Genomic DNA, 26,315 nt, shown 5'->3' on the forward strand with positions numbered 1-26,315 from the left:
TTGGATTGGTTTTGTAAAGTTAGGATTAAAAGTAAAGCCACGAAAAGGCGTCTTCATTCTCAAATTGTTTTAGCTGTAAGTATGTTCTGTCTGCAATCACATGCTGGAAATGATTAAACAGTTACCAGCACCCTTTTTGCTTCAGTTTTTCTCAGGTTATATTCCAGTTTTATACTTAGGACTAATTTTCAGTCAGTGATATTAGAACAGTCCTACAATCCAAAACTCAACATGGTGTTTTGCTGGTACTTGGTACTTCAGTTTATGTGAGTAGATCTATAGGTTATAAACCAGAATGAAGTTTTTCAAAATTTCTGTGTTTTAAAGACTGACAGCTCAAAATGTGCAAGGGAGATGTGCCACGCTTCAGAGTGTAATATATATTTATCACATTTCATAAAGCTGACATGATTTTGTTTCCTTTAGTATTATGGCATGTGGCCATAGAGTTTATAACTGAAATCTAGTGCTCCTGTTCTAATGTGGTTTTTTTCTTTTTTTTTCCCTAGAGTTTGAAGTCTTGCAGAATGGCAGACGTAGACAAGTAAGTAAAATCTGTTTGTGATTTTACTGCAGCTCTGAGTGTGTCCTGTGCTGTACTTGACATGGCTGGGCTCTCCAGATACTGGATAGGCGGGGTCTGCATACTGACCTTGAGCACTGTGGCAAGACCTGAGGAGAAAAGCTTATGTTGCTCATGATAAATGGGTTTGTGATCTTAATTGTAAGTAAATAAGAAAGTGGAAGAAGGCATGAGTCAACTTCCTATATTAGTTGGAATTCTGGAGGGGAAAACCAGATAATATTGCCCATTCCTATTGTTTCACTCCATGTAGGGTTCTTTCTATACTTTGAGTGCTCTTATTTTGTGGCATTCAAAGTATAATGTAGGTGATCCTACCCACTCTTAAGGAAGATATGTGGAGCAGAAGGAGGCTTTGACTGGTTGATAAGAGCAGGAGATGAAGGAGTTTTTTATAGAAAGAAACTTTGTAATTCTGGAAAGTTGCTAATTCCGTAAACTGTTCTGGGATTGTCAAGTGTGAAACTTCTGTGAAGACAAAATTGGTTTTGTTTGTCTATTAAGACTCGCTTGTCACATGTCAAAAGATGCAACAGTTTGTTTCTACCAACATAACCTCTAGTTTGAGCTCTTTAAGCTCCTTAGAGTATATTATAAAATTAACTACTTGATTGAATGAACTTGTTACTGAATATTTCTAATAGCAAAGAACAGTCTGAACTTGATCAGCAGGATATGGAGGATGTTGAAGAAGTAGAAGAAGAAGAAACTGGTGAAGATGCCAACAGCAAAGGTAATGTTGAAAAGAAGAGTTTCTAAACTTCTAAGCGTATGTGCTTTCTAGTTAGTGTGTTAAAAAGTTTTTACTGCAAAAAAAATAGGAAGTGGTAAAACAATTTCAGATGGACAATTGTGTTTAAGTTCTGAAGCAAGGACTTTTTCTTTCAAATTGAGTGATTTTTATTAGTTGCAGTTACTCATTGTAGTCATGTTTAATACCAGGTTCATGCAGTGCCAGCCACCTGTATAATTGGAAAAGACAGGATTATTGTGGATATGTAACAGGATTATTTAAAAACTTAAAACATGAAGTTTTGAGTATAAAAAATTAATGTGTGCATATGTGTGTATGTGTATCTCTTACTTTTGATTAGTTGCTAATAATTTCCTGTTGAGTTGACAGTGAACAGAACAAATCATGCTTAGTGTTACCACTCTTGAAATTAATAAATTCTTTTTTATTCCCCCCTCAACAAATAACGTAAGCACATATCAGAATGCTTGTTTTGTCAGTGCTGAACAGTCTTAATCATGCTTTGTATTTGAAGTGTGGGGGCACAGATGGAATCTAAAGAGCAATTAGCCAAAAGAGAAATAACTAATAATCTCTGCAATAAAATTACTTGGACTGCTGATAGTGCCATGTTTCAAGTTTGCCCAAGCAGAATAATAACATTAAAATAGAACATTTTGCTCAATATGGTATACTTTGCTAATCTATCGAAAGAAGTGTTTTCAAAACTGGATTGCAAAATTTTGGGGAGCGCTAATTAGCTGAAGTAATTAAATGGCCTACAGTAATTAAATGGTAAGTATTCAGGTGTCCCACAGGAGCCTAGAGATGAATAATGTGTGTTTTCAGTGATTTCCCAGTTATTTTAGATGAGAATCAGAGGGGAAATTATACTCTAGAAATCCTAGACAGAAATCAGATTTTATAAATCAGAAACGTATTTTGGTATTAGGGAGGCTTCACACAGTTTTAAACAGTTCTTCTGCATTTGTAATTCTTGCTTGTCTAATTTTCTTTATTTTATGCACAATTCTTTCTTTCAAGATTGGTCCCAGAAGATGCACTTTGTGCTTACTTAATCTTCTTTTTTAATTCAGCTCGGCAGTTGACTGTGCAGATGATGCAAAATCCTCAGATTCTTGCAGCCCTTCAGGAAAGACTTGATGGTCTGGTAGGAACATCTGCAGGATATATAGAAAGGTACAGCATTGGTTTAGTATGAGCAGAGTGTTAAAATGGTTCTTTTAAAATGTTTTCTGAACAGTGTTATCTATGGTTTATGGTCATAAACCACTGTTTATGTAGTTTTATTTGCTCAGATAGCAGAAAAACTGATGTAGTCTGTTTGTAGTGCATCTCAGATTTGAAGTTTTTATTTGAAGTTTCATGAAGAATGCTGATATTTAGCATTTAGTAGCTGATGTTTTCCTCTGCAGTTACAGTATGGCACACTTGTTAGGATACTTTCCTGATCCTTGGAATCTCTCTTGTAGCTTTGCCTTGGTCGTGAAACATCAGTTATTTAAACTGGACAGATGCTTGGAGGCCTGGTGTCTCTAGCATAGTAATTTTAGGCTTAGACTGTAAGCATTGGCTGATACAGCAATGTTATTAGCAGTACTTCATGTGGTTTTCTCAGTATGAAAACTTGCTATAAATTCTTGCCAAAATTTTCTGTAGTTGATCTGCATTTATGAGGCATGCAGTAATTGCTTTCCTTTTGCACATTTGTAGTACAGTGTCTCATTTAGCCAACCAGTTCTGGCTCACTTTGGGTCAGACAGTGTGTTTAAAGACAGTGCTATTAGCTGCTGCAGTCAGTGAAACAAAGCAGCAAATTTTGAAGAGTAAATATCTAAGCGAAAAATAACAACTGTCTTGAACTTTTTCATGAAACCAAATAAATTAATGGTAAGACCTTTCTTAGTTGTACTCAATACTGTGATTTTACTTTGTAACTCATTAATAATGTAGAACTTGTATTTAGAAGGAAGATTTATTGCACAAATTTCTCTCATGATTTACCCAGGTGTTTGGAATACTCTGGTTTTAACTGTGGTTGAGCCTCAGTTTAAGAGTTTGTGCTAAGGATTTCAATGTCATTGGTGAAAATGGTTGCAGCTTTGATTTAAACTTTCTAAATCTTAAAACAGAGTGTAAAATGTGTTGTGGTACAAGTTGGTTAACTTGCAAGGGGTCTGGCTAAGGAGAGATCAATATGTCCTTAAAATGCAGTGTTGGTAACAGTTCTGTCACTGAATTTTTCAGCTTGCCTAAAGTTGTTAAAAGACGTGTGAATGCTCTCAAGAATCTTCAAGTTCAGTGTGCACAGATAGAAGCAAAGTTCTATGAGGAAGTTCATGAGCTGGAAAGAAAGTATGCTGCTCTCTATCAGCCCTTATTTGACAAGGTATTTTAGTGCTACTCTGATTTGTACTTTAAAGCTTCATCTAAAATACAGCAAGGGATTATAAAAACCAGAACACTTATTCATGTTCCAAATTACTTTGGTCTCGTATGTGCCCCTTCAATTCAATTGATACAATTTTGCCATTGAAGTGAATATAACTAAGATTGACAGAGTGAAAAGTTAAGTCTGTTCCATAGTTGCCAAAATGACTTCAGTATATCAAACCTCATTTTAATTGAGCAAATGTCAGATGATACTGTAACTTTTCTGGGACTTTGGTGTTTATTTTAGTGTGTTGTAAACCTCCTAACTGCTGAATCAATCTTCTAGAGCCATAGGAAAAGGTAGATAGTTAATGTATTACTAATTGTGTAATTTAGGATTAGGAATTTATTGGTTAGGGCATTGCTGATTGCAATGAGTAGGAAATTAAAAACTATTCTTGGTTTAATCTTCCAGCGAAGTGAAATCATCAATGCCATTTATGAACCTACAGAAGAAGAATGTGAATGGAAAGCAGATGCTGACGAAGAAATTTCAGTGAGTATCTTAATTAGTTCTCATCAATGTCTCAAGCTTTAGCATGAAACAAGAGGTTTGTAATGATTATTTGCTGTTAGTAATGATGCTAATTCTTAATGGTTGCTTAAACATCCACATGACACTGATATCAACAAAGAACTGATGAACCTTATGATGAACCTCTTAAAATTAAGGAAACCAAATATTTTTATTTTATCAAGGATGAAATGAAAGAGAAAGCTAAGCTTGAAGAAGAAAAAAAAGATGAAGAAAAAGAAGACCCTAAAGGAATCCCTGAGTTTTGGCTGACAGTATTCAAGAATGTGGACTTACTCAGTGATATGGTTCAGGTAGGCAGTGGTCTAGCTTTGTTTAAAGTTGCATTGGTAATTAATCCAAATGTCTTTAAGAAAGCAGTGGAAACACTTTGATACTCTATATGTCTGTTGGAGAGCTATTGCTATGGAACTGTTACTTGGATGTCATCTCTGGTAACTTTTCAAGCGAGAGTACAGAGTACTGAAATACCTCCCTGCTGTTTTATTTCTTGAACCTATTCTACGATACTAATGAATTTTTGGTGTTTATAGAAATGTGTGTGACAAGTGTGTTAGACAAGACTAAAAATTGTATGTGGTGTTAGCGTGGGTTTTGGTTGTGTACTGTACTGGGGACTCTGTAACAGCCATTGTTGCCATCTGCTGGTCATGTTCATGGAAGTATTTCAGTGTTGTTACAAGTTTTTATTTTTTTAAGTCAAACTTGTTCTAAACATGGCTTTTTATCTCTGTGAGGCCTTAAATCTGTGTGTAATTGAATGTTATGAAAATTAAATACACTGTGTTTTCTCTACAGGAACATGATGAACCTATCCTGAAATACTTAAAAGATATAAAAGTGAAATTTTCAGAAGTTGGACAACCTATGGTTAGTTTGACTTATTAAACAAGATTACTTTTATGTTATCTTAAGAATTATTTGTATTTTAGCAACATGGTCTGTGATAGCCAATTGTCTTGTGGAAATCATGAGAAAATATACAGCTGCTGCTTCTGAGAAAGCAGTACAAGGTCTAGTGCTAATCTTGCATCACCCTGTGAATGAGTGTATACTGAATTTAGCCTTCAGCTTCTGATGAGATTTGCCTTAACAGCTGATAATTTAGGTTTCACCATTGCATTTTGATACCTTTGGGTACTTTTTGTGTAACTGCTGTAATTTCATATATTTCCCTGGCAGAAATCAGACCGTTTTCTAAGTTATAATATTTTTAAATTTGGAAATTCTCCCTATACATTAGTAGCAGGAAATCAGTGTGCTGGGAGATCTGTCATTACTGCCAGCAGTACAATAACTAGAAAGTGCAAGATCAAGTAAATGAAAAGATTTTAAGACTTGGGTGGCAAATTCTAGAATAAGTTATGCGTGTATTGGAGAAAGGTGTATTCTGTTGCATGTGTACTGCTTGGATTTAGGTGTTAAGAATTTAAAGGTATTTGTAAATAATTAAAGTTACTGTTCTGCAATTCTTTTTAAGAGTTTCACATTAGAATTTCATTTTGAACCAAACGACTACTTCACAAATGAAGTGTTGACAAAGACGTATAGAATGAGGTCAGAGCCAGATGATTCTGATCCCTTTTCCTTTGACGGACCAGAAATCATGGGTTGTACAGGGTAAGTGCTAATAGATACTATTAAGGCAATATAGCAGCTTTGTCCTTAGCATTATCCAGCTATAGAGTTTTACAGCATCTTGGGGAGGTGCTGGAAAAATACTTCCCCTAGTAACTTGGGATCAGCTAGGTTTGATATGAGTTTTTTTGTTGTTACCAATAACTTCAATACAATATAGAAAAACATTATTTGTATTGTGTAATTTATAAGCATATAAATAAAAATATAGTCAGTATTTGTTTAGAACTACTGTTCTGCAGTCACTAAAGGGGAATTGAAATCTTTTAGTATCTTTTAGTAGGCCTGTATACCTTTTGCTAGAATTTGTTTGATTGCTTTTATTAATACTTTTGTATTTCTGACATGCCGCATTTTGGGGAATTTATATCAGATTTATTTTTTATATTGCAGTTGTCCATTTTGTTTTATAAGTGTTGCATGTTTGCCTTTGAATTTCTGTCTATTTGAGAAATGGAGAATAGTCCTCATAATTCCAGGTTACTCTTTTTAAAAAGCTGTCACACTGCTTTCTTAGTGAAATCTTCTGTTTTAAATTAGTTAAGTAATTTTTTCTGCTACATTTCCCTTTTTTGTGAACAGAGGGATGAGAGAAAACTATGTTGTACATAACTATTCTTATGAGTACACTTGGGCCTGTTCAGTAACTTTTGTGTTCAAGTCTCCAGTGTTCTGACTGTTCTTCTGAGTGATAACAACTGAGTTACAGACTATCACTGCATAGTCAGTGTTGGTTTTGCTCTAAAATTAATCTCCAGTTGCTCATACTGACTTTTTGCCTCTTTATTTCCCAGTCACTTAACATATTTTCCAAAGTCCTGTAAGATTTAATTTTAAATGCTTGGGTAGCTTTGATTAAATTGTTTTGTCTTCCCCAGTTTGGACTGATTGGCAAATCATGAATCTTGACAGGGTTTGGTGTGAGTTGCCACTGCTTCTATAAAAATTATTAACTCCTAGTCCTTGGTTTCTCTTGTAGCTAGGATGGCCCCTTCTTGTCCCAAAGCAACTCACTGAATTCCTTTGAGTCTGTAAAAGAATCTAATCCAGAAACTTCTGCAAATGCAGTTACTTTCACTGATGTGACTTTTCATTTACTTGTCACCAGAATGCTTTGACTGTTAGGGAAGCCTGTAGGCATGATTTTGCTCTGTAAGCAGAATAGAGTTAAAAAACCCAAAAAAACCCAAAACCCAAACAAATGAATATAACACAAGATGACAAAACCCCCACAAACAACTCAAAATCAGCCAAAACCTACATGCTTGTTTGATGCATTGTTTTAGGGACTTACTGGTTATAATGATAGGTGTGGTGAACTTTGGCATATTACTAATATGCCCAAATATGACATTGCTTTACAATGGATGGGAGGCTCTAAAATTGGTGCAGTACTAGCTATTGATAGAAAACTAGGCACTATTTGGTAGCTAATGAAAATTAACATTTCAGAGATTGAGTGGAGAAGGAAAAAATTCTGGATGGAAATAATCCTAAAATTAACCTGTTAATCTTGTTCTCAAACGATAAACTAATGAAAAGATAGGACTAAATAAATACTAACTTAATATTCTTTCTTCCCTGTATCTCTTGCAGTTGTGATAGTCTCAGTAGATACTCGTAACAAGGGGAACGGTATTAAGCTGCAGGAGGTGGTTGTGGGTTTTTTCCCTATAATTTGGCTTTTTTTTTTACTCTTTAGTTGCCAGATAGACTGGAAAAAAGGAAAGAATGTTACTTTGAAAACCATTAAGAAGAAGCAAAAACATAAGGGCCGTGGAACAGTCAGGACAGTTACAAAAACTGTTTCCAATGACTCTTTCTTCAACTTCTTCAGTCCTCCTGAAGGTAAACTAAACACTAGTAATATAACACTAGTTAATGCTGCATGTATTAACTTTAGATGTAGAATGTATCTCACTCACTTGTTTCTTCTGCTTTTTTTTTTTTCCCTACAGTTCCTGAAAGTGGAGATCTGGTAAGTTGGCTTATTTAAAAAATAATGATGGCGTGTTTATGGAATTTTAAAATTTGTTAGACAGCCTCAGCTTTAACTGCTTCTGTCTTTAACTGAGACTACTTATGAAGACTAGTATGTATTTGAGTTTTCTTTTTCAGGCGGAATGTTTGAGTTGGATGGTAGAGTTTAGTTTAGTCAACTTTAATAGCTTATGTTTCCTGAAAGCTACCTTGTGGATTGTTAACAGTTGTAGAAATGTAGTGATCTACGTTATTAGTATTTGATCTAATGGGTGGTGTAAGTCTCTCCCTTCAGGTGTTCTTTGGATGATTTTATCTAATGGCTGAATGTATCCAGTTTGTGTTTTATTCTGTTAATAATTTCTCAAGCTGTTAACTCTTGAAAGTAATAAAACAGGAACAGAAAACTGCATGAGCCTGCTTTTCTGTGTGCTCACTGTGGTAATAACCCATCATTTTTGTAATGAGAAATCTACCAAAAATACTTAACAGTAGGGAATATATTATGCAGTTTGAGTGAGAAATACGAAATTAAAGCTTCCAGAGGCATGCTGTTAGAACTCTAGTTGGCATGGACACCAAAACTGTATGTTCATAACATTTAGAAAAACAAAAAGTAATTGCTCAGATGGGAGACAGCAGAACACTTGGTATGAAATCAAGAGGAGTGAAAGTCTCAGATTGGATCAGAGAGCGTTTTTAAGTGTTCAAGTGCTTCAGTAGTGGCTTTGTCTAATGGGAATCAAGGGGATACACTGTAGGAATCAGAAGTAGGTTGTAGAATCTTTATTGTGATAGGCTTACCTGGCTATTGTTCACTTATTTAAGAGTATTGTGCATAGGAACTGAAAGTCTATGGGAGATATTAAATAATCTTTATACTTGGAATAAAAGAAACTCCAGAATGGTATATAATTAGGCTTTCTGAAGCAGCAGCTCCTCCCTCTATAATGTAGGTGGGCTGTTCAGAGTGTCGAGCTTGGCTCCTCAGGTTCAGTTCTCTAAAGCAACTCCTGGAACAAAAAAATCAGTAATGGGATCTGTGTAAATCTGACCACATCAAAACCATGTAACTTGTGTGTATGTATCAAAAGTAGTTACCATCTTATAGTTTAGAAAATAATACTGTTTTCTGCAGGATGATGATTCCGAGGCAATCCTTGCTGCAGACTTTGAAATAGGTCACTTCTTGCGTGAACGTATAGTGCCCCGGTCAGTACTGTACTTCACTGGAGAAGCTATTGAAGATGATGATGATGATGTAAGTATAATATTCATGCAGAGCACTAAAAATCTTCAAATAATGCTGTTTCATGCTTGGGTAATTTCTTACATTGGTATCTTTAGAATGGGATGTTAGTTGCAGCAGACCTTCCTAGATTGTTCAGGAAGAGCAGTATAAAAATAATTCTTCTTTGAAGTAGTGACTTCAGAGTTTTTTGGCAAAAGCAGTGGTAGAAGCTGATCATCTAGAGGATGTCATAGTAGCATTTTGTATTTAAGGCATTCCTAGAGAAGTGTACCCAATACTTTGTGGAACTGTAATGAACTGCCAGGGAACAAATGAGACTTTTTCTAGCTGCTAAGCCTGTTCTTTGTGCTTACAGTGACATTGGGCTATGAAGTTTTCAAGTCTCATCCTTTCAAAAGTACTCTCTTACTTTAAAAAAAAAAGCTAGATAAGCACATTCAAAGCATGCCAAAATAATCATAGCAAGTTCTGCAAAAGCTTAAGTGTTTTAAAAGAGCTAAGCTTGAAATTGTCAAAACGTGAGACCTCAGAACTTTATACAAGTATAAAAGATTTTTTCTGTCGCTGCCTTGGCTAAACAAGGACAGTTTGACTGTTAAGATGGCTTAGATATATGCCATCTTAAAAATAAATGTTTAGAATCTAAACTGTTGTCCCTCGTTGCAAAGGCTTGGCTGGGGCTGCGGAGGAGGGAGGTACTGACATACTGACAGGACGGGTTGCTTTGGGCTCCGCTGTCCTCTGCTGTTCCCCAGTGGTACCGCAGGGTAATCAGCTCCTCCCGGGCTGCATGGAACGGGGACAGTCTGCTCTGCCGGAGCTCACCGGGGGAAGTTGAACATTGCTCATGCTGATGCAAAAAGTGTTTTTAAATCTGACAGACACAGGAGCTTCTTGGTTCAAATTAAAAGAGACTAGATTTAGATTAGGTTGGATGAGACTCTGAGCAACCTGGTCTAGTGGAAGGTTTCCCTGCCTGTGGCAGGGTGGTTAGAGCTGATGACCCTCAAGGCCCCGTCCACCCCAAACCATTGTATGATTCTCTTAAGATCACAATATGGAGTGGTCTCTGGCATCTACTTGAGCTATAGATAGCGGCATTTATGATATTATCAAAACTATTTATTTTCTTTTCTAGTATGATGAAGAAGGTGAAGAGGCAGATGATGAGGTAAGATGACAGATGCCCCTGATTCAAATAGTTTACGTGTTGTAGTTTGTTATCTAGAATAAGAGTTCCTTTAGTTTTTGAGTGCTGTGGATGCTAAGAATTACTTCTGAAATAAGATAGAGCATACTGTTTGGTGGCTCTCAGATGAATAGTTTAAAAAACCCAAAAAACAAAACACAACCAGCAAGACAACAGCAACCAAAAACCCAAACCAAGCTAAGACAACGTTCAAGGTATCTTAAAAATTAAGCTGCCACTGATTTCAAAAGATACACATTATTGGAGGATAAACTAATACAATATGTATAACATAAAGTGGTAATGGATGTATTGAGTACAGTTTAATCTTAATTGTCATGAAAATGGCTCCAGAAGCTGAATGTGGTTAAGCTAGAGAAATATTAAGTGTTTTTTTTCAGGAGGGAGAAGAAGAAGCAGATGAAGAAAATGATCCTGATTATGAACCAAAAGTAAGGAATTAAAATGAATGTTTAAAGTTTGTATGCATAGAGACATTTAAAATTTTATGTATGTTGAATCTTGATTTTAGATTAAGTATTTAACCAATAGTTCCTATGGGTGAGCATGTTTTGTTTGGAGGCTGTTTCGGGCCTAATTCTGACAGAGTAGAATTGGTAGAGAAACTTTGTAAAAGTTCTTTCTCCAGGAGTCATTTTGTAAAAGTAACTTTTGGCTTTGAGCATTGAGGTTAGTCAGGCTTGGTTTTCTATAAACTTGTCTTGCACCAATTTGCTGCCTAATGAACATTGCAAAATGGTTGTAAGGACATGGAGAGAATTGTGTCATCCGGCTTCAGTTTTTGGGGACTTGCTACAAGCTGGCTCTGGCACAGGTTTTCGCAGCAGAATACAAAACACGCACTTTCATGTTAGGTCAATGGCAAATCTTTCATTGTTTGAGGTAGCAGAAGTCAAGGTTCAGCAATGCATCTACAGCCAAGTCCTAAAATGTGAACAGCCAAGAGCAACTGGAAGCTTTCTGATTCCACAAGAAGGGAAAAATCATTAATCAGGCTGGAAAAACAATTGTGAGCCACTCAATTCATAGCTTTTTGATAGCTGAGAGAAAGGAGCCTCTGGCCACATGAAAGCATCTGATGTGGCAGGTGAAAGTTGCAGTCATGAAGTCTGAAATGCTCCAAAATGCCTGCTGTTAAAAGGGCTTGTCATTTCAAATTAGTGTTTTTCAGTAGGAATGGCTTGAGCTGCTATCAAAGTATTGTTGAGAAAATTACATTAATCTTATTAGCTTTGTACATAGAAAGGCAGGGTACAAACTTGTGATCAAAATGTGCAGCCATCTTGGTGATGTTTGATCTGCTATAGTGTATTCAGATTGGTTCCTAGTCAAGAAAGTTTTGAAATCCAAATGAAACAGCTGCAAGTTGGACTTATTTCCACCATTTCAGATTGCTTTTCTCCGTGAAACAAAACTGAGAAAGGGCTAGACTAGGCTCAGAGAGCTGCTCAAAGGCTGGAGATAGGAGTAGTGTTATAGTGGTGTACCAGCTGATCTCAGGCTGTAAGCCAGCTGAATTTATTGAAGCACTCTGCTCCTAGAATAGCTATCCAGACCAAGGAAGGTGATGGAGTAAAAACTGCAACTGAACTCTGCCCCTCCCAAAAACTTTCTTGAATTCCCATATTACTGTGACATATTAATGGCTGCCTGTTTCACGAACAGAAGTTTTCCATGTTAGAATTTTTAAACTGGAATTTATTGCAAAAGATGCTTCCAGGGCATTAGGAACTGTGATTTGGCATTTCATTGCATTGCTGTACAGTGTCTTCTGGCATAAGGCCATGCTCTTGTTACCACCCATAGGAAGTTTCTTTTGTCTCAAACTGTGAAGAGGGTCTGCATGCTTCTTCTGAGCTTGGTTGTTTGTTACTGCACCTCACTCTTCTCCTTTTTCCAGTTACAGTGTCTTTTAGAGTACTTCACCACACTTAGTTCTGAACAGGTTTTTATTCTGGATTGTATCCTGATGTGCCAACAAAGCCAGAATAAATGCAGTGTGGATATTGCTGCATCCAATGACAGTAGTGTTGCAAATGCTAGACAATTAGTGCAAGGGATAAGATGGAAGAACTTTAGAAGAATATTGCAGCTTGAGAAAGCATGCTTAGCAATATTGATTAGTTCTTCTTAAATAGTGTTTCTCTAAACTGTATTTCCTTTTTTTTTCAACAGAAGGATCAAAACCCAGCAGAATGCAAGCAGCAGTGAAGCAGTGTGTCTGTGGCCTTGAGGATTACCTGCACTGTAATAGCCTAAACACAACTATTAGTTACTTACAGCCTTATGTTTTGTATCTTGGTAGAATTAAGTAACCAATTTGTTAAAAAAAGAAATCGAACACTTAAGAACCAGTTTAAAATGTAGGTTCAATCTACCTAGCATTTTAACAGTATAATTTTCTGCCAATATGTAGAATGCAGTAAATGCCCTAAAGCATGAATGTTAATTCATTGCTACATAGTTTGGTTCTTGTGAAGTCTTTGTCATGTAGCTATTAGACTGCAGCTGTGAAGATGATCAGAACTGTTAACTGAGACCAATATTTGTTTAGAGAAAACTCTCTCCTGAAGAACCAACCAAAGTATTTTTTCAGCCCAGTAGTCTGAATGGGTTTAAGTCTGCTTGCACTAGCTGTGCCTTCATTACTTTGTTATAGAAATGGCAGTGACTTGTACTAACGGAGATGATGATGCATTTTGAATTTGACTACTTGAGAAGACTAGTATAACTTGTTTTAATTTCCTGACGAGATCACATTCATAACTGTCAGCTTGTTTATGCTATGGGTTTTGTATTTCATGTGACATAGTGATCTACAAAAGAAACCTAGTCATCATATTAGGGTTATTGTTTACCACAGGGGTGTGAATAAAACCTTGTATTTTAAGAAGCTAGTCTTGTTTTATTACTTGTGTATCTGCATGTGTAAACTGGTAATGCATATCTTACATGCTGCAGTTCATGTTTTACTAGAAAAAAAAAGCTGATAATTACTGAAAAGTAAATTATATAGCATTTGAAAAACAAACACAATAGTTTGGAAAGTTTGATCCATACTTTGCACTTGCAGTGTGATACTTGTGAATCTGAGCTCAGTGTTTCAGTGATTGGTCCACACTGCCATTTTAGAGAAGACAAGTTCTTAGAAGTGGGGCTAGATCTGATAAAGGACTTCGGTGCTGCTGTGCCTGACCCTAAGGCATTGCCTATTAGTATGAAATCTGGAGCGAAGTGCCTTGGATTTTCAGTCTGTGTAGATGGAGCTAGGTGGTCCTGAGCAAAGCATGCCCTGCAGTCAAAGGGAGTGCTGGCAACACATGGCTGTATTCTAGTTTGTCCTCACTGTATCAAACATCTATGAGGAAACCAACCCAAAGAAATTCTGCTTTCTTCACCTAATGTTCTGTTCACTGTGCTTGTGTTTGCACATTCTGGTTCATACTTTGTCCATATTGGATATTTTTGTCAGTTGAAACACATGGGCTAGAAGATCTTTCTCGTCTCATTCTTACCTTGCCTGTAGCCTAGCAGTGGAGGTGCTTGGTGAGATGTGTACTTAAACATACTGAGCTGAAAGAGGCTATGAACTGATGTATTCTGAATTTTGCTGGTAAATAGCATGCTAGTATAGTCCATGCTGTCTTGTCCTTCACACAACTAAATATATATTCTAATCTTCTAAGCAAGTAGATAGCTTTTTCAGGGATGGAATAGTCCTTGTAGTGTTGGAAATTGATCTATTTCTGCAGTAGCTACTGGTTTTTGTGCCACTTACACACTTAGCCATAAAGGTTTTAAAAGAGCAGGACAAGGAGGAGGCAATGACCACATGAGGATAGGGCTGATGGAAGAGTTTCTGTAGCATGTCTCTTCGCTGGAGGGTAAGTAATACAGAGTGAAGCTTATCCCAAGTGCCGTTCTAAATCCTCAGCCCCCCTCAAGAAGATGTGGGTTTAGTGTCCTCTGACTAAAATGTTTTAGTTTTTTATTGATTTTTCTTTTTAATTCCTTGAAGGCCTAAATACCACACTGCTTCATTTCAGAATCCCTGTCAAGCTTCTCCTCTCCAGGTATCTGTGGATTTGGGAGAAGGAGCTCATTATCTATAGCTGTATGTAAAGCAGGACCATTGAAGCTGTGATCTTAGGTGGTTTTTAGGTAACAGATTATAGCATAGAAAAAGCAGTTATGAAAGGTTAACAAATACTCTCAGTAGCTATGTGTTAAAGTAGATATGGTTGTGTTTTTTGTGCTATCAGAACATGCTTATGCTTATCCTTTATCCTTGACCCTGCCAGGTGTTTGGGTTTCACATGATCTCTTCTCTAAACATCTCCCAAGATTAGGTTTCAGCTTGAGCACATGTAGAGACCAAACTGTGATGGTATGTTCTGAGCTTGAGAAGTCATTAGGATGGGGCTTTGGAGTTCATACATCTGGATATGGGAAGTCTCTGAAGTCCTTACTTAGATCTAGCCCATTTTTGCTAACAGCATCTGGTAACTGTATTTTTAAAAGAAAATGAACTGTTAAAAGTAAGTTTCAAAATTCAGTACTTAACAAATTTGGCTTGCTTTTTGATTACTTTCTCATTTAACATCTTCATAACATGCAATGGGATACAATATTTGAAAAGGGGAGTTGTTAGATGCACACCTGCAGCCTGCAAGATCCAGGGTCATAAATACATCCTATTGACAGATTTTGGTAAGCTTCTCTCCAGATTGACATGCTAGTTCTAAATCAGCAGTTCTTGTGCTCTCCAGACTGCAGCAAAAAGAAGAATATAAATGAGGTGCCAGTTCTTATGGCATTGGTTAAATTAAAACTGTTCTGGTGCTTACTGTAGTTTTGTTATTAATGACACTCTTGTTTAGCAGTTCTGAAAGGCAGTATGTAGCAGGAACATTAAACTTTCAACATTGATTGGAGTGTCGTGACTCATTCTTTTCACTTTTCATTTATACCAGGTGTAGAGAATCTCCTCCTTTAATATTTGAGGAGGGTAATTTACCTTGTTAACACGCTCTGACTGGGAAAATGTGTCACTGAAATAGGAACTGCTGTCTTTGGCAGCAGTTGCAGAAATGCACCATAATTTAACAGCTGTGTAAATAGTGTCTTCTGTCCAGTTTTATTTGCTGTATGAAAGGGAGAATTATTTGGGGGGGGAAAGTGGGAGGTGGGTGAGGAAAGAGGAGAGAATTAAGTGAGACTTTGGATGACAGGGAAGGGGTTTTTGAGGCTTATGCTTGATGGAGATGGAGGCTTCTTTGCAATTCTTTCATAATTGCTCTTTGCAATCTAGATTAGATTAGAACTGAGGAGTTTGCCTGTCTGAAACAACTTTGTTCATGTTAAAAAAAGTAAAGAAATACAGCATCCTGAAATAAAGGAGCCCAGATTTAAGCTTAGCATTCCAAAGTTTTAATTTTTGGAGTTAGAAGTGTTAGAAGTTTACTTTTTGGTGCAGTTACAAGTGATGCCTTGGATTATTTGAACACTGGGCATAGCAACACTGCTTACTAGTGTCTCCTAGCTTCATAAGCTTGGATGCTCTTCTGGGTTATTGAAATTGATGTTCCTGAAACTAATAGCTGATACTGTAATTTTGCAATGTTTTGCTTTTTAAGTGGAAAAAGCCAGCAGAATATAGAAAACTGGAGAGAATTAATGTGTTCACCTTCAAGCTGATACTCAAAACTTTCCCTGTGTTTCAGGGCCCATTGTTAACCCAATGTGGAAATTGATAGGAAACGTATATGCAGATGAATGATTAACCCTTCTGCTAAAGGTTTCCTATTTCCAAAGGTGTCTATGCAGCAGTTGTTTACCAAATGCCTTCTTTTGGGCAGAGGATTGTGCTGTGACACTCTCAGCAGCTTAAGGAAGCAAAATACGACATCCTTCAGTATAAAAGGGACAGCCTGATAATGAAAGCATGAATAGCCTTGGTGGTCTGCTAGGTTGGGTCCAGAGCCACATGGATGTTGGAGTAGGTAGACTCAGCTTTACAGCGCTTTCTCTTTTTTTCTGTACAGATTTGGTCTTCTCTAATCCAAGATTTTTACAGGTCAGAGAAGTTGCAACCACATCTCCATTTTCATTTCTTAATAGTTGCTCAGTAACCTGTTTGAGGTTCCCCACAACATCAAGAGGATGTTGAAAGAATTTACTTTTAATTGGTAATGCTTGCCTAAATTGAGCATAAATTATCTACTGAAAATAATACAGTCTTCTATACACTAACAAGAAGAGGTAGAAATTTGTCTATGTGGCATTTGTCTCATTGCTCTTAAAAATCCCCTTGTCAGACCTTTGCTCAGGCCTGGTAGTGTTTCACATGTGCTCTGCATCTCAGCTTTTGTAGGAAAGTCAGTCAGAGTGAGTAAAGCATACAAGATAGGGTACACCAGGCACAGATAAGCTGTTTATTCCATATTTTTCTGTGCCTGTGTACACCAGGGACAGGCACACAAGGTTTGAGAGGCTACGGCAGAAGGGCTCTTGTGTTCACAGGTGTCTGACTAAAGCCTGTGAATTGTCAACACAAGTTGGCTCTGCAGCTGCAGGAGGGGCTGAGTCCTGAACTTCCTCTTATGAGCTTTGCTTCTGTGTGCTCGAGTGTTGGCAAGTAATTGCTCAAATTTACATTTGCCCTGTAGTGGAGAAACTGTTCTGAATTCATAGCATATTTTACTGCACTGGTCAGATTTGAGAACCTTAAAAGCTCGTTTACAGCCTAGTTTGTCTCTACAATATGTGAGCTTAAGTTGGAGTATTTTTGGAAAACCACTGCCTTGGAAGTGCTGCAAAGGACTTTGAAAAAGCCAGGCTGGAGAAGCTGCTATGCCAGTAGCTGATGAATTGCCTACAGTTTATTTATTTGGTACTTCCAGGGGTTTTAGGGAATGCTAAGGCCTGGCACAGTGTGGTTGTTAGTTATGATAAATGTTTCATTTATGCTTCATTTACTGAGGGGTGTATACAGGTATCTGTGAGATGGAGTTGCTGACAGGAAAGGTCTACACCCAAGGTCACATTTTCAGACTGTAGTGTTTAAGGTTGGACAGTAGGAGGCATCTTCACATCAGCTATTTCTGGAATAGCTGCAGAACCTGCCTAGTATTTACTGAAACTTCAATAATGGTAGCGGATGTGAAGCATTTTATATAAATGCAATGGTTTAAATATGTATTTCAAGAAAAGTAATGTAAAATCTCAGTGTGATATTGTAGTGTGCCTAGCTGTTGAATGTGGTTTCTCAAAATAGTAATGCAAGAAACATTTGCAGAAGTTCAGTTGTGACTTGCATCTAGGAAAACAAAGTTTGTTATTCTTTACTGGCAAATTCTGCACAATATTTTATTTTATCATGGAACTGTCAGTATTTCATCTGCACTAGTCTTGTAGCTTTTGACTGATCTGGATTTTTTGGTCAAACATAGTGTGTTTTAAATGGCTGTTAATATTTGTTGGCTTATAGAGTACAAATTTAAATGGATGTTTTGTGTGTTTGCTTCTGACCACATGCTTAGGTGAATTTCACCAGGAATAAAGAATGCTGTGAGTCTGTATATTAGAGTATGTCCATCAGTGTTTGGAGTTGGGTTCAAAATCTGACATTCAGTGCTTTGTCATGGAAAGGTGAAATAGAATGAATTGTCTCTTTCTCCTGTATGTTTGATGAAAATATTGGCCTTCCACACTAGTCTCCATTTTTTCATATGATTAATTGCAGTTTACTGTCAGTTACTGAGAACGAGAAAAAGCTCACCTTAAATTATACAGATAGAGGTTGTGTGTTCATGTCCTTAGTGTTACAGTGCAGTGTTGTGGGATGGGGGCAGAGTTTTTTGAGTGCTGGTACAGTGTAACATGGCACTCTCAAATCAAATGTGAGTTTCCTCACTACTGGTTAGTGCATTTACCTGGAATCAAATGGCTGCTCGCTTGCAGCAGTGGAGCAGCAACCAAAACTGAACAGGTGAATTGTTAGAAATTGGTCTTCTGTAGGTTTAGCCTAGTGTCCTATGCCTTACATAAACTCAGTATTTTATTAAGCTGCCCTATATAGGTGAATGCATTTTAACCAGTTTGCTTTAGTAGGAGAGTTTCAAGATAGTGTGTCACCTCATCAGGAGCAAATAAGCTCAAACTGTTTTTGAGACACCTTGTATTTAGACACAGATATTTGTGCAAGGAATTTAGGTTCAAATGGCTGTGAACTGCTGGTGGAGGCAATTGGTGAATGGTATTCAGATCTTTTGAAAATTAGCATTTGCCTCTGTTAAAATAGGCATAAAATGGTTGTGAGAATGAACTGTATCTTACAGTCTATCCATTCAGCTCTAAGGAGAAGGGACTATTCTTTATATAAATGGATGGTTTAGGATATTGATTTCCTTTTCTGCCTAATTTATGGCTAGTCAAGTTGCCTTTGTTCCTGAGTGTTTTCCAGTTACCTTGAAAATGGTAAACCAGCTAAATTTTAATTGCTTTTATTGCCTTAAACTGTTTACCCCTCAGCAATTTATCAAAATTACCTTTGAACTTCAAGAGGAAAAGATTATAAGAGGAAACCCTTTTAAAAATGTTATCAGAGATAAACTCCATTGACGCTGTCATCATTCTTGATTTTTTTTTCTCTAATCTGTTAGAACACAGCACATGCTGCAGCATGATCTGCTTCCTAGCTGACAAGATTGATGTGAGGAGAGTTTTTTTTATGGCCATGATAAATGTATGTTTAAAAACAGTGCTCTCAGACATAGTATGAAACTTCTAGCATTCAGTTTACATTGGCTTTGTCAGCCAAATTCAGCTATGTGGGATTTTGATTTACATCTAATACATCAGAGGATTAAGAATGAAATAGTTTCATATTAACCTTAGGTCACTTTACTTTTTTACTCATTTATTCAAAAGCTAACCTCGGGGGATAATCCAAACAATAAGCAAATGTGTGGCAAAAAAGCAGAGTGATAAAAATGCTCTTAGCTGCTTGCCAGTTTGATTTTGTTTGGTTGGTTTATTTTTTCCCCAAGTCTGTTTTTGCAATTTCCATGCATTGAGGTCCTGCTGTTTCCTTAGGGCAGTGGTACAGATGTCTTTTTTTAGACATTATTCAAACTGCTGCAGAAGGTAAAGATTTATTTTATATGTACAGTTGAAGCTGCTTCTCCCCAGGCCAGGGTAGGAATCAAGCTCTTCTATCGGTTATTGCTTTCTTTTGTTTAATGGGGCGATGATCGCTTAAATATCAGGGTTCCGCTGGAAACTGGCAGTCTTTTACTGGGCTTGAATCGAAAACATGCAGAAGAGGACCCTTTACTGCTCTTGCCCAAGGAGGCAGGATGAGGAACTACATTTCAACTAAATAGTGCGGGAACACCCCGAGGAAGGCAAAGGAGCACTTTGGGGCATTTGCCGAGTCCTGGTAATCTCCGTGTAACATTCTAGCGCTGGTTAATACAGCGGGGATCCCCTTCCCTCCGCAGCCGTGCGGTGCCGTAGCCCCGGGCGGGGAGCGGGGCCGGGCTCGCTGCCGGGGAGCGCAGTCCCCGCCCCGTCCCGCCCCGCCGCTCGCACCGCGCTGGGCTTCCCCGCGGCCGGCGGGCGGGAGGAGCCGCTCTTTCCGCTGGGTGTCACTCTGGGGTGGGAGAGGCGCATTCAAAAGCGGGAGGGGAGGGAAAAGCCCGCCGACAACCCCGGCCGCCCGCACCGGCAGTGCCCGCCGCTCGCCACGCCGCGGCACGGGCGGCAGCCGCTCCGCTTCCTGCGGGCCGGGGCGCTCCCGGCCCTCCGCCTCGGAGCCGGCGCCCGGCGGAGAGTGCTCGGCTGGTGCCGCCTGCACCCCGAGCCCAGCCCCTGCGGGCGGAGGCCGTCGAACCCTTCCAGAAGGATGCTGGAGAGCGGCTGTAAGGCGGTGAAGGAGGGCATGCTGGAGAAGAGGAGCGACGGGCTGCTGCAGCTCTGGAAGAAGAAGCGCTGTATCCTCACCGAGGAGGGGCTGCTCCTCATCCCCCCCAAGCACCCCCCGCCGCCGCAGCAGCAGCAGCAGCCGGCCGAGCCGGCGGCCAAGATCAAGGAGCTTCACTTCTCCAACATGAAGACGGTGGACTGTGTGGAGCGGAAGGGCAAGTACGTGTACTTCACGGTGGTGATGGCCGAGGGGAAGGAGATCGACTTTCGGTGCGCGCAGGAGCAGGGCTGGAACGCGGCGATCACGCTGCAGATGGTGCAGTACAAGAACCGCCAGGCCATCCTGGCCGTGCGCTCCACCCGGCAGAAGCAGCAGCACCTGGCGGCGCCCCACGGGTCGCGGCTCCGCGGCGCCTCCAACTCCGCCTAGCGCAGGTACGGACCCGGCTCCGCCGCTCCGGCTCCGCGGGGCTGCCCGCCCCGGCCGCCTCTTCGCCTGACGGGTGCCCTGTGTGCTCTCTTGTCGCTGCAGGTCACGGTCACGGAGCGCTGCCGAGAAGAGGGACCTGCCCCAGGGGCTCAGAAACTGGGCGGACGCCGGAGGTGCGGGTAGAGCGGAGAGAAGCGGCTCAAGAGCCCGAGCCTCAGCCTGCTGCTGCTGCTTTGCCGCCCTCGGTGCCGAGAAGCATTTCAAATCCATTATTTATGAACCTTGGAAAGGATCCTTTGGTGCGATGGGACTTCTAGGAGACATGATGTACTGTAACTTTATTTTAATGTATTTTATTTTATTTATTAGGGTTGTTTTCTTTTGGTTTTGTTTTCCTTTTTTTTTTTTTTTTTTTTTAAGGCTTATTTGCAAGACATTTCTGAATGTAGGCAGTATCAAAAAGTAAAGAAAAAAAACAATATGCATGTAAGCTCCCTGAAAGAATGGAGAAGTTCTGGGTACTTTGACTGTGTGCAATTTGACAAAAAGTTATTCATCTTTTACCCAAAATACACTGTATTCCACCAGCATGGAAAATGTCATGTGTGTTTCAAAATTTGGCTGAAACCTGTACTGCATATGAAACCTATTTTCTCTAATGAGAACGACAATTATAGTCTGGGGCTTAATTGATTTTTTTTTATATTAAACGTGGTGGAAGATGATAAAAAGTTATTCATGCTTGGCTATTCAAAAAAGCAATGTTGCTTGTCATTCTGGGATTGAAACCAACCTGTTTAGTGTATGAGCAGAAGGAATCTGACCAACTTCTTTTGTGCTACAGGAATCTGAGCTGGATTCCAGCTGTCTGTGTGGTGTGCTTGCTCCTAGGCTGGTGGGCCAGGACTGGGAAGTGTTCATGAATGTTTCTTAGCTTCCAAGTTCAGGGCTCCCTCTGCACGCTCAGTTTTCAGAGTGATCTGGATTCTCAACTCGTGTTGCATTTTCATGGCGGTTTTTTAATGTCTTGCATTAAAGCAGTCTGTAGTTTATAATTTTATGTATGTTTTAGCGTGCAAATGGATTATTTTGGTCACAGTTTTTATAAGCTGAAAGTTGCTCTCTAGCTGAGATGAACTAGATTAATTTTGGTGTTTAGCACTGTCAGATGTTGAGAGAGGCGTGCCATCTTGCCTCTAAAAACGTTGATGAAGCCATGAAGTTGGAAAACAAAGGGCTAATTGCACAGCTGGTGTGTGTTTCTCTGCCTCTTAGAAGTCAGTGGGATTGGGCTGCCGATGCCGGTCGGAGCTCCTTGCCCAGTGCAGAGGAGGCAGTCGGGCAGGGCAGTGACATTTCCAGGACAGGGCCCTTGTGACGGTGGCTGCCTCACCTCGGGTGCTGCCGCCGCCCAGGTTCTCGGGTTTGAATGAAAGGGGGAGGCTGCAAGTGGGACAGAGCGATGTGGCCCATTATCTCTGCTCCAAGGTAAAATGTCAATGCCATGGAGATATTTATTTCAGTTAGTGTGGTGAGGAAAATGGCTTTTGGCCCCTTTACAATTTACATTAATATAAACAAAATCTTTTAAAGCTACACATCCAACGCTTTTTGTGTAAATGAGCAAGAGCCTTACATTCTTGGTGCAAGCTTGTTTCTGTCAGTGTTTAAAGCAAAAAGCTGATGTGATGCTCAAAGGGAGATGTTAGCATTCACTATGGTGTCCATCGGTCCCTTCCTCTGCACTCTAAGATTAAGTTCAGTCCTGTAAGGGAGTAAGTTGAGGTCTGTGCTAGCCCTTGTCTTTTGTTCCCACCTCCAGGTGTCAGGGTCACAGATCTGGACAAGTAAAGCATGGTATGGTGCAGATCAAAGCCCTGACAATGCTCTGTAGGTACTCCTGAGCGCTTCTTTTCAACCTGGCCCTCGCCAGGGCTGCGTGGTGAACTTGGGGTGGTGGATTACAGCTGTCCTAACTAACTAAGTCACTGTTTGGCCATTAATTGAAATTGAAGGTGCCCCTCATCTTCTAGGATTAGGTTCGCTGGCTTGGCAATCATAACACTCAATTTCCACTTCTCTGTACATCTGCCATTATCATTCTGCTAACGCTTGGATGTTAGAGCTGCAAGGGGATTCTCTAATGAGCTAGTCAGAGACTCACAAAATAGACTGTAATCTGGCTCCTCTCTTTACAGTGATTAACTACAGTTTACTGAGAAACTAATCCACCTTTTCAGGTATACAGGTGTATTGCTGATCTCACCTACTAAAATACATTTTAGCCTACTGAAGGATAAATGTAACTGATGAGAATTAATTCCTATTTGATCAGAGACACATGTATTTCTCTGAGAGAGGCAGTTATTCTTGTCCTCGGTGGATGCAAGCCTCTATATGCCACAAAAGTGTGGATGTAGTCTAAAGCTGAAATTTTACTGTTCTTCTGGAAGTACTTGTACTTTGAAAGCTAAAGATGATCATTTTAGTGAGAAAATTACCATGAAGGTATGAGGAAACTATGTTAATTTCAAATTTGCTATTCTTTTTCACTGGTTAAAGTCAATACCCCGCTGTCATGTTTCTTGTTTCAAGCTGGTCTAAAGGAGGATCTGAAAACCTTTTGGACTGATGTAGTTCAACAAACTTTTGTTCCTTGTCATTGCCTGCTGTGTTGCCTGTTTGGAAACTTTGGTGTCAGCGAGCCTCCTAGTGTGAGAGGTGGTCACATCACAAAATCTACCTTGATACCTCCAGCCTGAGTGGGTGGGATGGGTGTAAGGATCAAACTTTTCCCTTGTGTCTCCAAACTGTCTCCTGGAAACTGAATGGGAACAAATTGGCTGGGGTTCCCTGGGGACAGTTGGACCATGTGGCTCATGCCCTGTCAGTGTAAATAAGGCTAAATTGTCTGATGGGGACAGTCTGACAGCTTTCTCACGCTCTGAATTCCATGGTGTGTGGGGATTTTAGGGCTTTGGGGTTTTGGTTTTTTTTTGTTTGTTTGGGGTTTTTTTGGTTTTTTTTTTTTTTTTTTTTTTTTTTTTTTTTTTTTTTCTTTTCTTTGACTGATAGTAATTTTAGACCAAGAAATTGTTTGATGTTATAAGAGGTACTTCTGGGTTTTTTTTCATCTTGCCCCTCTATTACTACATAGTCTTCATTTGAACATCTGGATTTAATACTGTCTGTTACTGCATTGTAAGCAATGGCTATGAAAATAGGTTCAGCACAGCATGCTCCATCTTATTGGAGCTTTGCAGATAAATAAATTAAGTTGTCCTTCCTCTTCCAAAAAAAAGAAAAAACCCAGAAAGCAATCTGACAGCACATGGCTGAAGTAAATTCATTACAGAATAAACAAAAATGCTGGTAAAACACACACAGGCAAATGCTTGATATAGATAGCAAAAGTGGGAACAGCATTCATAAAAAGGTTAAAATTACTTGTAATAAAAAAGAAAAAAATTAATCAAGGGGTGGATTTAGCAAGAAAATCCAAGATGTGGTGACCAAGACAATTTAGGAACTGGGGGAAAAGGAAGATCAAGTGGATGCTGTTTCTGTGACATCCTGAAGGAATTCCTCTTTTTTAAGGTTCATGGTATTCAGATGCCAGCTTCTGAATTATAGCTGCAGTGATGTACGAAATGTTTTCTAGCATATCCTCTTGTGAGCAGAAATACCAGTGTCGTCAAAAAAAATTTGTGTGTAAATATGACTCATAAATGATTTCTGAGAGATGCGATTTATTTTTCATATTTTTCAAGATACATTCCATTTCAAATAAAGAGGTATCTATTGAAAGAGCTCTCAATATGTTGGAAGAATGGTTGTTTGGTGGGCTATTTGTGATGATTAAAGCCTGGTATAAGCTTTTCCAATGTCTTAAGCTCAGTCTAAGAGCCTAAGAGGAACACTTTGAACCTGGGTAGGTACTCTCTGAAGACCCACTCAGATGCTCCAATTAATCTTTATATATATAGCACCATGATGAGATTCAGAGTCCTCAGTTTTGCTTCTTGCAGTGTGTGATGTGTGAGCACCCACACCACAAGTGTAGCTGATTTCTGTAACACTCAGTGTCACAGTTCATGTACAGCAGGTCTTTGGGGCACAGAATTCAGGCTCATCACTGTCACCTGTAAATGCCTTGCTCTGTGTGACATTAGGAGGCCTTAAATATGCCTTGTTTCTCTTTTTCTCAGCTCTTAAGCACTATGATTGAATTGCAAGTAACCTGAAATTAATCCAGAAAAAAACCACTTCCACCATCTGGCATAAACTCTGACCTGTTCTTTTCTAGCTTCATGGGAAAAGAAATTAGGTGTAACAAGAAACATGTGCTGCTCTGGGCTCTCTGTAGTGGTGCAGCTGCTCAGATGTCTTGGACTCCCCTGATATGTATTTGTATGGTAGCAGTTCCTCATTTCCAAGCATCTGCTGAAGGTGTATTACTTTCAGGGACACAGGGTGCATTGACCTAGACATGTTGGTGCTGTTTGCCTTCACTGGGGAGATGTCAGTAACCTCTTCCATAAGAAGGCTTTTATTGTAAAAAGTACAAGTTCTCTTTTCAATAGCAAACACCCTAAAATATAGGCATTTGAACTTAATATTGATATGCAAATTATAGCTTCAAGATCTGACCTCTCACAAGTGCTGGTGCTCAGCAGTTTTGAAAAGTCAGTTAAGCATCTCTAAATTTATTATGTATCCAAGGACCCACTGTTCCTTACAGCTGTTGGAGGTATCCCTTATAAGCTTTTAATAGCAGTGGTAAGTGTCTTTGTAAGGACATAAATATAGAACAAGAGTTTTATAATTGGTGTTTGTTTCGGCTCCAGCACCAATGGTGATATCTTCACAAAGGTACATCAATACATGCTTCTCTGCTTTAACTTTTGATTAAGAGGATGTGAAATAAGACTGCTTATGTATTTGTGGTCCATATGAAATGGTCCTAGAAAATAGGTTGTTATTTTCCTAACAGGGGATGTTGTCTTATTAGCATTTTCTCTTAAGTTTTTTCTCATCTGAAGTACAATGTGGGGTACAGAGAGATTATCTGGATCTGATTCAAAGTTCATTGAAATCAACCAGAATTTTTCCAGACTGGGACAGATGTTGGCCTTTTTCACAAATGGTGGCTGCTTCTCTTTTGTTTTAAAACCCCAGAAGCAAGACCTTTGCCCATGATCTGTGTCAGTATTGATGGTGTGTGATTAGGGTAACACTGACATTCTGCCCTTTCATATTTCCCAATTAAATGACGGGGAGAGGAAGATGAAATAGACCCTATGCTTTTTGAGCAAAACAAAATACAAAGGAAAGCCAATCTAAATGTGTGTGTGTCCTCCTTCCCCCAGATGAAATCTAGACCAGAATGCAATTTCACTGAATTCACAGCATACCTCAAACTGAACTATTTTCTTTGTAATTGAACCCAAACCAGAATTCAATGAAAGCCTTTACTCCTCTGAGTGCTTGTTTCTATCAGGAACAACTCAGTCCTTTTTAGAAAGTGCCAAATTACTTCCACACCTATCCACATTTTTAAAAAAATTAAATTA

The 26,315-nt window shown here is 39.1% G+C and overlaps 2 protein-coding genes across 2 annotated transcripts in view; both read left to right on the plus strand.

Moving 5' to 3' along the window:
• Nucleotides 1-15,314, plus strand: part of NAP1L1 (nucleosome assembly protein 1 like 1) — a 28,599-nt gene extending 13,285 nt beyond the window's left edge. Inside the window, exons 2-15 of the mRNA XM_058021996.1 lie at nucleotides 510-544; nucleotides 1,228-1,316; nucleotides 2,414-2,516; nucleotides 3,585-3,726; nucleotides 4,186-4,266; nucleotides 4,470-4,598; nucleotides 5,104-5,175; nucleotides 5,786-5,925; nucleotides 7,646-7,791; nucleotides 7,902-7,921; nucleotides 9,062-9,184; nucleotides 10,314-10,346; nucleotides 10,766-10,816; nucleotides 12,561-15,314. Coding sequence (XP_057877979.1) covers nucleotides 528-544; nucleotides 1,228-1,316; nucleotides 2,414-2,516; nucleotides 3,585-3,726; nucleotides 4,186-4,266; nucleotides 4,470-4,598; nucleotides 5,104-5,175; nucleotides 5,786-5,925; nucleotides 7,646-7,791; nucleotides 7,902-7,921; nucleotides 9,062-9,184; nucleotides 10,314-10,346; nucleotides 10,766-10,816; nucleotides 12,561-12,596 — 1,182 coding nt within the window. The 5' untranslated portion in view covers nucleotides 510-527 and the 3' untranslated portion in view covers nucleotides 12,597-15,314. The remainder of the gene's footprint in view (nucleotides 1-509; nucleotides 545-1,227; nucleotides 1,317-2,413; nucleotides 2,517-3,584; nucleotides 3,727-4,185; nucleotides 4,267-4,469; nucleotides 4,599-5,103; nucleotides 5,176-5,785; nucleotides 5,926-7,645; nucleotides 7,792-7,901; nucleotides 7,922-9,061; nucleotides 9,185-10,313; nucleotides 10,347-10,765; nucleotides 10,817-12,560) is intronic.
• A 4,844-nt stretch (nucleotides 15,315-20,158) lies between these two features.
• PHLDA1 (pleckstrin homology like domain family A member 1) lies at nucleotides 20,159-24,551 on the plus strand. Its single transcript, XM_058023358.1, has 2 exons — nucleotides 20,159-20,747; nucleotides 20,845-24,551. The coding sequence occupies exon 1, from the start codon at nucleotides 20,293-20,295 to the stop codon at nucleotides 20,740-20,742; it is 450 nt and encodes a 149-aa protein (XP_057879341.1). The 5' UTR covers nucleotides 20,159-20,292; the 3' UTR covers nucleotides 20,743-20,747; nucleotides 20,845-24,551.
• The last annotated feature ends 1,764 nt before the right edge of the window (nucleotides 24,552-26,315 follow it).

Source organism: Melospiza georgiana, chromosome 4 (genome assembly GCF_028018845.1).
Source record: "Melospiza georgiana isolate bMelGeo1 chromosome 4, bMelGeo1.pri, whole genome shotgun sequence".
NCBI lineage: Eukaryota > Metazoa > Chordata > Aves > Passeriformes > Passerellidae > Melospiza > Melospiza georgiana.

Bases quoted from the DNA above. Each gene is read 5' to 3' on its own strand.
- PHLDA1 (XM_058023358.1), top strand. From the start codon at position 20,293: ATGCTGGAGAGCGGCTGTAAGGCGGTGAAGGAGGGCATGCTGGAGAAG.